General features: G+C 42.6%; 1 protein-coding gene across 2 annotated transcripts in view; it reads left to right on the top strand.

The window, feature by feature from the left end:
* LOC101832863 (serine/threonine-protein kinase Sgk3) overlaps window positions 1-14,114 on the top strand; it is a 114,159-nt gene that overhangs the window by 65,146 nt on the left and 34,899 nt on the right. For both annotated transcript variants that reach the window (XM_040741454.1, XM_040741455.1), the window contains exon 2: window positions 11,149-11,368. In XM_040741454.1, the coding sequence (XP_040597388.1) occupies window positions 11,273-11,368 (96 nt within the window). In that variant the 5' untranslated portion in view covers window positions 11,149-11,272. The remainder of the gene's footprint in view (window positions 1-11,148; window positions 11,369-14,114) is intronic.

The raw sequence follows: 14,114 nt of genomic DNA, 5'->3' as shown, positions 1-14,114 counted from the left end.
GGCTTTAGGGGAGGTTGGGATTTCTCTAGCCCAAACTAGCCTCAATGACTTTGACCCTCTGATCTTCTACATCTGCCACAGGAATGTGCCACCATGCTCAGTTTAGTAGTGCCAGGGGAGATAAAACCGAGGACTTCACACACACTGGGCAAGCACTCCACCAGCTGAGCCCCATCCCCTAAAACTATGCTCACGCAGAGGTAAAAGTAGAGGAACCTTTGATCTTTTTACTTAAAAGACTTTTGCCTTACCTCAAACAGAAACAGAATGGTCCAGGACAGTGATTAGCATATGATAGACAAGAAAATAGAGGCTGGGGTGGGGGGGGGGGAAATGTTTTAAAATCATAAATGAAGTCCATATATTTACGCACTCTTTAGATGAACAATTTTAACACAGAATTTGAGTGTATTTCTAGTGTAGAGTTTCACCCATATGTATGTAATCTCAAGTAAAATCTGTAAAATAAATAAATACAAACATAAACTACCACTTGCTCCCCCAGCTGTTTAGCCCTCAAATAAACACACGGATGCTATATGAAATTTTAAACTGTTTGGCCAGTGTTAGGCTTCTTATTCGCTAGCTCTCCCTTAATTATTAATTATTAATCCATTTATATTAATCTATGTATTGCCACAAGGCTGTGGCATATTTCTCCTTTGGCTTCTCTCTGCCTCTCCCCAGCCTTCTGGTCTGGTAGCCCCGCCTATGCCTCCTGTCTGACTACTGGCCAATCAGTGTTATATTCATCAACCAATAAAAGAAACAAGTACATGTTGAGCCTATAGGAATCTAGATAGGTGGGGCTAGGAGTCCAGGAGGATTCTGGGAAGGAGAAACACAAGAGAGTTCGAGATGTAACCGCATGGGTAGGAAGCCCGGAACTATTCTCCGGTAAGAGGCATACTTAGATTAACAATTATGGGGTAATTACTTAAAGCAGAGCTAGCCAGTAAGAGACAAGCAAGGCCAACAGCTTCATAGTGAAAAAAAAAAAAGAAGAAATGCTTAATTCCCATCTTCAGGTGCAAAAATCTAGTTGTCAAGTACTCTTCCTACATCCACCAGTTATTAAGAAGGGGGAAACTAGCTTATTGTTACATCACTGATACAATTTTTCTCCCAAGGAATGGGTTGTGTGTTACTTGAAAAAAAGTCTGTCTATTTCTGCCTGATCTGACACCATTCTCCAGGTCCCATTATTGAACTGCACTTTCAAGATCATGGGAAGATGCTGGAGCAGTGAAAAGGATTTCTATACTATGAGGAATAAATAAGAGGCCTTTATCACCTTCAGCAAGGAATTAAATTAGACTTACACTGATGATGGTGTCTATTCAAGGAAAAGTCTCAATGCCTACCTTAACATACTGTGTTACTCAGAAATAAAACAGATTATAACAATAAAAAAAAAAAGAAACAAGTACAGAGAGACATCCCCCACCATACCTCTCCTTTACTGAAAGCATTTAGCTGTGTGGTGGTGGCACATCCCTTTAATCCCAGCACTCGGGAGACAGAAGCAGACAGATCTTTATGAATAGAGGCCAACCCAGTCTACAGACAGGGCCAGGACAGCCAGGGCTGCATAAAGAAACCCCATCTGAAAAACAAACAAAAAACAAAGAAAAGAAAAGAAAATATCCTTTTGCTTTATACTTATTTTTTATATTTTTAATAATTTTATTGAGGATTTCATATATCTAGTATATTTTGATTATACTTATATGCTTCTTCTCCCTAGCCCCCAACTTTCCTCTGACTCTTCCAAACACTTGGGTTTTTTTGTTTGTTTGTTGTGTTTTGTTTTTTAATAATGCACTGACTACAATTAGTGCTACCTAACATACACGTGGATTGGGGCTGACCACTGCAGTATGGACAGTCTATCAGGGCCATACCACCAGAGAAAAACAACTCTTATCTCAACAGCCATCAGCTGCCAATAGTTCCTCAGCTAGGGGTGGGCCTCATGGATTCTGCCCCACCCATGCTGCAGTGGTGACTGGCTTGGTCTTGTTCAGGTCTTGTGCATGTAACTAGGGCTGCTGTGAGTTCCTAAGTGCTGCAGCAGCAGCGTGTCCAGAAGAGGGCACTTCAGAGGGACTTTCCCAGCCTCCAGCTTCCACATTCGGGGACACGACAAGGCTGTCCACTCTCTCAACAGTCACTGTAGTATTTGAAAGCTAGAGCCATAAGACAAGTATCGACGAGAGGTCGATAGTAAGCTTCGTGTTTACGCTGTGAGTTGGCATCTAATGACTTAGTCTCAGTGGAGCCGTGTCTCACTTGCCAGGGCAGGCCAGCTGCCCCCAAGAACAACTGCAGGACGGTCTTCAGCCTTTCTGGCAGAGTGAAGGCGTATCCCTTTCCTGTCACTGTTATTATTTTTCGTCATTATTATTATTATTATTTTCTGAAAGGCTACATGCTATTAACCTTCCCCCAAACTTCCCATTTTTTTTTTATTCCCACGTGACCAAAATAGCTTTTCCTGTTCCTTTCCCAGTTGTGGTGTGTGTGTTTTTCTGTCAGTTTCCTTGTCAGTCTTCTTTTCATTCTACTTTGTTCAGTGTGTGATTAGAGATCGCTTCTGTAGAATTTTAATCGCTTGACTTTCATGAAATAAGTAAGAATTAAAGCCGGGCGGTGGTGGCACACACCTTTAATCCCTGTACTTCGGAGGCAGAGGCAGGTGGATCTCTGTGAGTTCGAGGCCAACGTAGTCTGTAGAGTGAGTTCCAGGACAGCCAAGGCTATACAGAGAAACTCTGTAAAGGAGCCTTGTCTCCCAGCAACCACTTCCCAAATTAACACACACAGACCTATATTAATTATAAATGCTTGACTGATTGCTCAGGTCTATTGCTAACTAGCTCTTAGATTTAAATTAACCCATTTCTATTAGTCTATGTATTGCCACATGGACGTGGCTTTACTGGTCTACTGACATCTCCCTTCTTGGGCGTCTGGCTCTCGTCTCCCTCGACTCCACCCCTCTTCAGATTGATTGTTCCGCCTAACCTTATCTTGCCATGCCATAGGCCAGTCACCTTTCATTATTAACCAATGGGATTAATACATATTCACAGTGTACAGAAAGATCATATCAACAAAACCCTGTCCAAAAATCCAAAAAAAAAGAGAGAGAAAATTAATAGTAAAATTAATGTTACTTTTTCCTAATTCTACTTTTGACTTCTTACAGGTAAGTTCATGAAAGACAGGCATGGTGGCTCCTGTGGTCCCAACTACTTAAACTGGGATAGTTGGATCACTTGGGTCCAGGAGTTCAAGACCAGCCTGGGTAACATATCAAAATCCTGTCTCAAACCAAAAAAAGAAAAACAAAAAACCAAAAAATTCACGTCTTCTCCATTGGTTCCTGTAAGACACTGTGGACTGTATGTACATATCATGGAGACAGTGTAATACATGGATAAAACCTCCAACATCAGACCATCTGGGTTTAAATCCCAACAGTTACAAGTGGAGTCTACCTCTTACAACTGCACACATACTTGGGCCATCCAGACTTGCCCAGAATCATTTTTGCCTTTACTATACCAAGTAGGATGCTGCTGTACATGCATGTGGTTTGATTTGGTGACTCAAATAGTGCCCCATTCATTTCCTGTTCCTGTTACCAGATGTCCACAGAGAAATGTCTAGTCTCTTCCCAGGCTGAGTACCAAGCCGGGAACCAAACAGGCAGTAGCTGTTGGCAAATCCTGAGGGCCAATAGCTCTTACTCTTCCCTCGATGCTTGTCTGAGACACCTTAAGCCATCCTTGCCTGCTGTGTCTTTTGTAGCTCTGTTACAGAGTGTGACCAGGCAGTTGCTTGGGGCCTAGTGCAGCTTTTGTCATTACAGTACCTGTTTTTTTTTGTTTGTTTGTTTGTTTTTTTTGGTTTTCACGAGACAGGGTTTCTCTGTATTGTTTTGGAGGTTGTCGGTCCAGCCCAGCCTCGAACTCACAGAGATCTGCCTGCCTCTGCCTCCCGAGTGCTGGGATTAAAGGCGTGCGCCACCACCGCCCGGCTATTACAGTACCTTATAGAGTAGATGTTGAATAAAAACTGACAGCGCTTCTGGGTTCCTGAGCAAGTTGTACAGAACAGCGTATCCAGACATGAAGTCTGGGTTGTTTGCTCATGCCTCACTTGAGACGGGACATCCTGCCTTAGAGCAGTGACACCCTAGGGAACCATCGTCATAGCAGGTACCAGAGCTTCTGGGGCACTTTATACTGTACCCTGTTTCTGTGGCTTACACAGATACCCAGAGTGTTTGCTATTTCTTGTTCACTGGGGCCGATTAAGCTAATATCAATGTGGTGGTTCAGTGTGGTGGCCTTTGGAGTCTGCATGATCATGGTCCCTCTAGAGTCTAGACCATATGATGACAATGTAAATGTAGCTCTCTGGCATGACAGTGAATGATAGGTACTGCTGTTTCTGTCATGTGACAGCAAACTGCATCTCATTGTCTTTACTGATGCTGTTAGAAGGACATTTACCAGGTCACGAGCCAGACACTTAGTATCAGGGGTTCTCCCAACAGTCACCACCCCAACATAACTCAGGTTGCCTCTGGAATTTGTAGCACCACCTGGTTCGGATTTAGGCAACCCATAATCATGTTCCAAGGTTTGTTTCGGCTCTAGCCCAGGTAAGCAGGCAGTTTACGTAGAGATATGATAGAATTCAACACTTCTGATTCATCAGCTTTTTGATACTGGTGCTGATTTCTGAACTCACAAGGGATAGGTGGCAGAGTATTCTTTGTTGCTGTCTTTTTTTTCTCTCTCTTTTGGATTTTTGAGACAGGGTTTCTCTGTAGGTTTTGAGACTGTCTTGGAACTTTCTTTGAAGACCAGGCTGGTCTCAAACTCACAGAGATCCATCCACATGCCTCTGCTTCCCGAGTGCTGGAATTAAAGTTGTGAGCCACCACTGCCTGGCTCTTTGTTGCTTTCTTGGTGAGAGTAGAGTAGTCAGTCCTGAGGGTTGTAAGCCAGGAACCAGGTGGGCAATAGCTACTGAGGAACTCTGAGGTTCATCATCTTGCTCCTCCCTGGGTGTTTTGGGGTTTCTACAAGACTCTTTCCCCTGTCACAGCTTTTTGACAAGACAAGGGTCCAGTATTGGGGATTTGGTTAGTTACTCTTAGATATGTTTCTAATAAAATTCTAGGACTAGGGAAATAGACACAAAGTAAATCTGTGGTTGTTTTGGACCCATGGAGATTTGAGGGCCAAGAGAACACCATCTTTAGGAGCTCCCGTTCTGACTAGTGAAGCACACTTTGAATCCCCAGAGATTAGTGTCAGTTCAGAGATGGTGTCCAATAACATTTGGAAGGGTTTTGTCTTTCTCTTTCTACAGTCTACAGTGACTATACACTCTGAGGTGGTGACAAGTCACTCTTGGAAAAGGCTTTGAAGAAAAATAAGCAGTGTATGCTTGTGGCCTTTTTTTTTCTTTTTTTAATGTACATGAGGTTTTACCTGTGTGTATGCCTGTGTGAGGATGCCAGATCCCCTGGAACTGGAGTTACAGACAGTTGCGAACTGCCATGTGGGTCCTGAGAATTGAACCTGGGTCCTTTGGAAGAGCAGTCAGTGCTCTTAATCACCGAGCCATCTCTCTAGCTCTGCTTGTAACATTTGAATGGGTTGTGATAATCTTACATTGAATTCAGTGTGCTCTCAATTTGTCTTAAACTTCTTTGTGAGCTCACTTGGGTTATGCGATAATAAAGAACAGTGAGAACATGAGTGAGGGTATAATTGGTCTCCTTGAAGAACATCTTGAAAGGGTCACATGGAGCATGGGGATGGGGAGACACTGGATATCTGGATGTCCCTAGAGGAGTTCAGGTAGCTTCGTTGAGCTGCGAAGTTCAGTTGAAGTGGGATCAGAGGCCATCTTTCTGAGCCTCACTCGTGTTACTCAAAGGCTTGCTGCATCCATCACCCCAAATCTGCTTTGTAGTAAGTGCTCTTGGGCTAGCATCTCAGACTGCAAGGCTGCATGTTTAATTGCTCTTCATCAGTTACCATTACATTCTGGCTTTTATTGTTAGTCCTATCTGCTGGCAGCTGTATGACACTAAGGACTATAAAGCTGCCACAGTCAGCTAGTCATTTGCTTTTTGCACGCCTTCAAGGACAGCCGGAAGTAAGCCCAGCCCTTGCTACAATCTCATCAGCCACTTGAACGTCTCGTACTCTGTCATCTATCTGTACCCATCCTGTGACACCTCCCGTGTCATCATGCCATCTTCTCCTTCCATAGAAGGGCTATCCCTTATTAAGACGTGTCCCATTTTTTTTTTATCGCTTCTCCTTTTACTGGAAGATTATTTTTATCAATCAGTGTATCTGGATTGCAGTTTCCCTTCCCTCTACTCCTTCCAATCCCGCCTCGCCTCCTCTCCCATCTGGATCTACTCCCTTTCTGTTTCTCATTAGAAAGAAGAGCATGCTTCTAAGATAACAGCCAAACATAACAAAATAAAATACAATAAGATAAGACAAAAAACATCACCCTGAAGTTGGACAAGGCAAACCAACAAGAGGAAAAGAGCCCCAAGAGGAGGCACTAGAATTAGACCCACTGGTTCCCACACTCAGGAATCCTATACAAATACTAAACTGAAAGCTGTAATAAAAATACAGAGGACCTGCTGCAGACCCTGGTCAGCCCTTGTATGCTGCCTCAGTGTCTGTGAGTTCATGTGAGGTTTGCTCATTTGGTTTAGAGGGCCTTGTTCTCCTGGTGTCTCATCTCCTCTGGTTCCGATACTCTTCCTGCCTCCTATTCCTCAGGGTTCCCTGAGCTCTGATGGGAGAGAATTGATGAGACATCCTATTTAGAGCTGTATGTTCCAAAGTTTTTCTCTGCATGTCTGACTGTGTCTCTTTATTTATTCCCATCTGCTGCAGGAAGAAGCCTCTCTGATGATGGCTGAGCAAGGCACTGATCTATGAGTATAGCAAAATGGCATTAGGAGTCATTTCATTACTATATATATATTTGTTTTGACCAGTAGTGTTGGGTTTTACCCTAAGTCTCTGTTCCTTGGTCACCCAGACAGTGTTGGGTATGGTTTCCATCTCGTCGGGTGGGCCTGACGTCACATCAGACACTAGTTAAGCACTCCCACACACAAACTTTGTGCCACCATTGCATGTCTTGCAGGCAGGAAGATTGCATATCAGAGGTTTTGTGGCTGGCTTGGTGTTTGCAGTTCTCTTTTGGTAGCCTGCAGAGTATTTTACTGTACTAAAGATACCAGGACATGGGAAGGTTCTGTGTGGGCACCAGATTGATTGCTCCATGTTCAGTGAGTTGTGTGCGTGTTGTCTTCAGTGGGGCCTTGCTGTCAGTTTGTGGAGACAACTGTCTTGGCAACAGCCTGGGTTGTTTGGGGATTTCCACATAACCCATTGGCCAGCAACTCAATTGAATGTAACCCAGTACCAGTACTGGAAATAATTTTGGTGACAAGAGGTGACCAGCTGGGCCTCCATTTCCCTCTTTATTTGAAGACTTTGTATTTTAGGAAATGTCCACTGTACTAGGTTTTCATACTACTCCCAAATGCCCCTCAATACTAGCTGTCCCTCCCTGCATTCCCTCCCTCATTACCATCTCCCCTCCTCCTTCCCACCTGATCCTCCTGTTCCCATCTGCTCCATCCACCCCCAGTCCACCCATAAAATCTATTCCGTTTCCCCTCTCAGGAAGGTTTAGGTACGGTGTGTGTGTGTGTGTGTGTGTGTGTGTGTGTGTGTGTGTGTGTGTGTGTGTGTCCCAGTTCCTTCCTCTATACCTAACTTCTCAGGGTGTACAGATTGCAGATTGATAATCATTTATTTAATGGTTAGTATCTACATATGCAAATACATACCATATTTATCTTTTTGGGTGGGTTACCTCATGCAGGATGGCTTTTTTTCTAATTACATCAATTTGCCTGAAAATTTCATGGTGTCATTTTTATAACTGAGCAATAATCCAGTGTGTGAATGTACCACATTTTCTTTATCCATTTTTCTGTTGAGGGACATCTAGGTTGTTTCCAATTTCTGACTATTATGAATAGAGTAGTGGTGAGCATGGTTGAGCATGTTTCTGTGGTAGGATGACGCATCCTTTGGGTATAAACCCAGGAGTTGTATAACTGAATCTTGAAGTGTATTGATTCCATCTTCCTAAGGAACCACTATATTGATTACCAGAGTGGCTGTACAAGTTGGCAGTGGAGGAGTGTTTCCCTTGCACCACATCCTCTCCAGCATAAGCTGTCACTTGTGTTTTTGATCTTGGCCATTTTGACAGGTGTAAGATGGAATCACTAAATTTTGATTTGCATCTTCCTGATGGCTAAGGATGTTAAACATTTCCTTAAGTGTTTCTCAGCCATTTGAGTTTCCTCTCTTTAGAATTCAGTTTATATCTGTACTCGATTTTTTAATTGGGTTATCTGGTTTCTTGAGTTCTCTGTGTATTTTGGATATTAGTCATTTATTGGATGTGGGGTTGGGAAAAAACCCTTTTCCAATCTTTAAGCTGCAACTTTGTCCAAATGATGGTGTCCTGTGCCGTGCAGAAGCTCGTTTCATGAAATTCCATTTGTTATTGTTGATCTCAGTGTCTGTACTATTGGTGTTCTGTTCAGTTAGTCTCTCCTGTGCCAATGCATTCAAGGCTACTCCCCACTTTTTCTTCTGTCAGGTTCAGTGTATCTGGTTTTATATTGTGGTCTTTTTTATCTATTTGTAGTTGAATTTTGTACATGATGATAAATATGGATCTATTTGTATTCTTCTGCATGTAGACATTCAGTTTGACCAGCACTATTTGTTGAAGATACTGCTGCCTTTTTTTTCCAGTTTGTATTTCTGGCATTTTTCAAAGATCAGGTGTTCTTTGGTATGTGGGTATATATCTATGTCTTCAGTTCAGTTCCATTGATCAACATGTCTATTTTTATGCCATTACCATGCTGGTTTTTTATTACTGTAGTTTGTAGTACAGCTTGAAATCAAGGATGGTGATACCTCCAGCAGTTCTTTTATTGTTCAAGATTGTTTTAACTATCCTGTTTTGTGTGTGTGTGTGTGTGTGTGTGTGTGTTTCCATATGAAGCTGAGAATTGTGTTAGAATTTTGATGTGGGAGTGGAGCATGAATAATAAAAACCCAGAGACAGATATTGGAGTTAAAGCTGAAGATCAGAAAAGCAAAGTAGCCAGCCACTAGCTCTTACCTCTACCTCAGACTAAAAGGGTGATCCTGCCTCCACAAATCCTCAGATTGAATCCAACCGCATCTGTCTCCACCAAACCTCATCTGAAAAGCTTTGAGTGCCTTTTTCCTTCCCCTTAATATTCTTCTGTTCACCCAGCCATAGCACTCCTGTCTCTACCTCCCTAGTGCTGAGATCAAAGGTGTGAGCTCTGTTTCTCTTTTAGACTGATTCACTTCCCTGTAGCCCAGGGTGGCCTTGAGTTCACAGAGATCCATCTGCCTCTGTCTCTTGAGTGCTGCAATTGATTAGAGGTATGGCCACTACTGCATGACCTCCATGGCTAACTAGTATGGCTAGCTTTGCACTCTACTCTTCAGGCAAGCTTTATTTGTTAGATCATAAACAAAATATCACCCCATTTCCCTTTTTTGTTTAAAATAAAATTAGAAAAGTACAGCTAATATAAGAAAAACAATATACAATATATACAGGCAATAAATACATAAACAATGTCTAGCCCATTTGCATTTGACAAATTCAGAGAAAATACTCGGTATCTATCATATCTTGGTGAGTTCAAAGGGTTGCACCTAATTCACTTTCTATTCTAATTTGCATTAGCAAATTATCTTTTAGTGTCTCTCAACCTGTTACATTTTACACCTCTTTAGTAAGTTTCTTGTCTGAATCTGGTAAACAAGGAAAACTGTAACTGTAAATATCTAGTCTTCAACTCCCTGAGAGACCTGAGAAGAAAATAATAACTGAGTGAGCAGGAAGTACAAGCAAGAAACATCCAAAAAATGTCAGAAATGACAGAAACAGCTGGATGCCTGTATAGTCACCCCAGGGTTCTTTCGTAATATTGGGGCAGAATATTCTAGAATATTGTCTAGAATATTTGACAGACTTTTCTATGAAGCAGGATTTTTGAAGGACTGTCCTGCCTTGTCTTGGCAATGTTTTGCAGTCACTCTGTTTTGTGTCCTGCTTGTCCAGCAGTCAAGGCAAAGGCACATTCTTGCCCAGTGGCTTACTTTTGCCACAAAGAATGTAAACTCCACATGGAGTTTCTTCAGTGCCTACCATCCTCTTCTGTTGTAGATTGGCATTGCAAGGAGTAGACATGTCTCATTGTCATAAAAAACATAACTCACATGGGAGATCTTTCTACCTTCTAATATCTTCTTCAAATTCTTTCTCCAGAGACTTGAAGTTCTTGTCATACAGGTCTTTTACTTGCCTGGCTAGAGTTACCTGAAGATATTTTCTGTTATTTGAGACTATCATGAAGGGCATAGATTCCCTGATTTCTTTTTTAGTCTGTCATTGTACATGGAAAAACTACTGATTTTTTAAAAATTAATTTTGTATCCTGCCACTCTTCTAAAGGTGTTTATCAGCATAGGAGTTCCTTGGTGGAATTTTTGGGGTCACTTGTGTATACTATCATATCTTCTGCAAATGTTATCATGAAGGGGGGTGGATTTTGTCAAAGGCCTTTTCTGCATCTAATGATATGATCATGTGGGGAGGATTGCTTTGTTTTTCTTTCAGGTTTGTTTATATGATGGACTACATTTACATTTTGAACCATCCCTGCATCTCTGGGATAAAACATACACATACACACACACACACACACACACACATGCACGCGCATGTGTGCACATCTGTAATAGTCCTCAAAGGCCAGATGCTCTGAAGCTGGAGATACAGGAAGTTGTGAGCCCCTGATATTTGTGCTGGGAACCCTGGTCATCTGAAGAGCCAAGCTGGTATGAAGAACAGCCAGCTGTCTTGACTGCTGAGCTATTTCTGTGGCCTCATACTGTTATTTTTATTAGGTTTGCTAATTGTGTTTTTTTTTTCCTGTTGTTTAAGGTTCCACAATGGAGTTTGAACATTACATCAAGAGGTTTCATATTTTGGATTAGCTCATTGCATTTGCCTTCTTCTGAGGGCTTTGAAACTTCAGATCTAGTTTCTGTGTCCTTCAAAACATTAAATGCAGAGCGATTGTACCATGGACTGCAAGGAGAGCTGCCCAAGCGTAAGCATCCCCAGCTCTGATGAACACAGAGAGAAAAAGAAGAGGTTCACGGTAAGTGTGGAGCAGCAGGTGTGAGAGAGCAAGCACAGCGGACGTGAGCCGCCTGCCCTCGTCCACGTGGCCAGGCTTTACTTCTGTGAGTGAGCTGTCCCCAAAGTCCTCGTGGGCCACTGTCACAGTGCTTGCCCTTTTTCAGTGCCTATTTGTGCCTGTTTGCCTGTTCCCTGGGAGAACTTCATGGAACTTACACACCCTCTTGCTAGATGTGTGTATGTAGACACTGTCTGTGTGCTGTAAGCTTCAAACACACTGTCAGGTGTTGTAGACGCCTGAAGTCCTTGAGTCCACATTAAGGACTTGAAATTTCCATTGTGTCTTAGGGCGTTTCGTTACTTTCCACCACATTTTTAAAATGTTTCCCTCTTCTTCCTCCTCTTCCTCCTTAAAGTTAAAGAAGACATTTCTGATTTTGTTTTTTAGTGCCGTAGTATTTGCTGGAGGGCTTTATAAACAATAGGTGCAATGAGTATGTGCTTGTAGTGCCACCAGTGACTGGTCATGGAAACTAAGCTCTTTAAAATCTTTATTTGCGTGTGTGTGTGTGTGTGTGTGTGTGTGTGTGTGTGTGTGTGTGTGTGTGTGTGTTCATGTAGTAGGTACACACATATGGGCCAATAGAGCACAGAAGTAGTGGCCAGGTATCCTCAGGTGACTTCCTTTGTCACTCTGTGCCTATTCCTTTGAGGCAGGGTCTCTCCTTGAACCTGGGGCTTGTGTTTTCCTTGGTTACTAAAAGCCACATTACCAAAAGCAAACCTATCTCTGCCTTCCCTCGGAGCTTGGATTACAGATGTGTGTAGAACACAGCCTGCTACATAGTTTCATGATCCAAACTCTGTCTCCATGATTGCACAAGTGGTCTTTTCAGTTATTTTTCATTTTCTTTGTGTGTGAGTAATATATACATAGATTATAGATAGTTTGCCTGCATGTATGTCTGTGTACTGACTTGTGTTTAGTGCCTTCAGAGGCCAGAAAAAGGATCCTCTAGAACTGAAACTACAGATGGTTATAAGCTGTCGTGTGGGTGCTTGGGACCAAATCTGGGTCTTCTAGAATGACCTCCCATGCTGAGCCATCTCTCCAGCCCTACAGTAGGTCATCTCGACCTCTGAGCCCCGCGCCCAGCTGAGAACAGGCATGACCTATTAGTGTAGCGAGACACATTATTGTGCTTAGTCCCAGTACTCCAGGCAGGATATGTAGAGATTTCCTGCCCTTCTCTCTCTGATCTGGTCTTCCCTTTTAAGTCCCCGGCTGCTGTGTGGTGTGAAGAAACTTGTTTGATGTCATCTCTGTTTAGCACTTGATTCCACTCAGGTGAAAATGCCCAGGCACACAGTCTTACAGGATCTACATTTTGGTTTATTGGAGGAAGGATGTCCACTTTCAGAGTGTCCGTTGAATAAATATCTCTGTGGCTTCCTTCTTGTTGTCCCTGTATATCTGTGATGTTCTAGATGTTGACTGTCCATTCTAGAAAATACCTATGACTGACGTACGGCCTGGACTTCTAACCAGTGTTTTATTTAGACTGCCTCTGCCATTGCTGGGGGTGATGAGACTATCTTCTGTTGGTATGACTAGGGCCTTCTAGGGACACCCCGCTATTTCAGTGCCTTTGTTCTCAGTATTGCTCATCAGACTCCCTTTTGGAGCACCACTAATCTGTAATGAGTGGATCCTTACCACTTGAACCCTGTGACAAGTGACTTTTAGCTCAAATCCATGTCACATGGAAGTTGAGAAGAGCTAAAATGTTAAACTAAATACTCTGAGTACTATATCTGCCTTACTAAGCTGCAGAGGTAATCCCAAAGGGTATCTCTCTCTCTCAAGGACTATCATGTCTTGGATAAAATATCGAGTGTATGTGATATCTTCCTTCCTTTTCTCTTTGTTCTTACCTTTGGACTATTGTGTTCTTCGGGGACTTGCCTCCCATCAAGTTTGGCAGACATTCCTTCAGTGTGGACAGTAGATTAAGTTAGGTGTCCTTTGTTCTTTTCAAGGAGAGATATTTCCACACTGTGAGAGTCAGGAGGCCTCAGCCAGGACCTGGTATTTCTGTGCTGTGCTCTGGTTTTCCAGAGTCCCTGTGAGAGTCATGTTGTTTATTTACTTCTTTCAGATGCCCAAATATTTCCTGATCGGAGGCTTTGTGTGTATGTAACCACTTAAAATACAAAACAGCACTTCACCCTACCCCTTTCATTTTCTGTCCTACTTGTCTTACTTAATGTTTAGATAGCCATTTTCACTACTTAGTATACTTTGTCTTTATGGATACCTTGCCTGCTAAAATGCAAGGTCACTTGAGGAAGGACTCCCCTCAGCATTGTTTCACCAGACCCTAAAATAGAGATACTGTTAGTTTAATAAGAGTTTCCTGGCCAGAGAGATAGCTCAGAGGTTAAGAGCACTGCCTGCTGGGTTCAGCTTCCAGCACCAACATGGTGGCTCACAGCCATCTTCAGCTGCGGTTCTGGAGATCCAGTGCCCTTTTGTGGCCTCCAAGGGTACTGCACATGGTGATGTGTGTCGGCACTCCACACATAAAATGCAAAATACTAAGAATCTTACAAAATAGTCCTTTAATTTGAAAGTTTCTTTTGGTTTTGCCCAGGTCACATTTTTGTTGTTGTTAAACTTATTTAAGTGTGTGTGTGTGTGTGTGCGTGTGTTTTGCTCCAGAGACTCTGTCCTCATAAATTATTACAGAACGTGGAGTTGTATT

This window comes from Mesocricetus auratus, unplaced genomic scaffold, assembly GCF_017639785.1.
Source record: "Mesocricetus auratus isolate SY011 unplaced genomic scaffold, BCM_Maur_2.0 Super-Scaffold_6730, whole genome shotgun sequence".
Taxonomy (NCBI): Eukaryota; Metazoa; Chordata; class Mammalia; order Rodentia; family Cricetidae; genus Mesocricetus; species Mesocricetus auratus.
The sequence above is the reverse complement of the archived record's forward strand: the minus strand, read 5'-3'. Positions and strand labels throughout refer to the sequence as shown.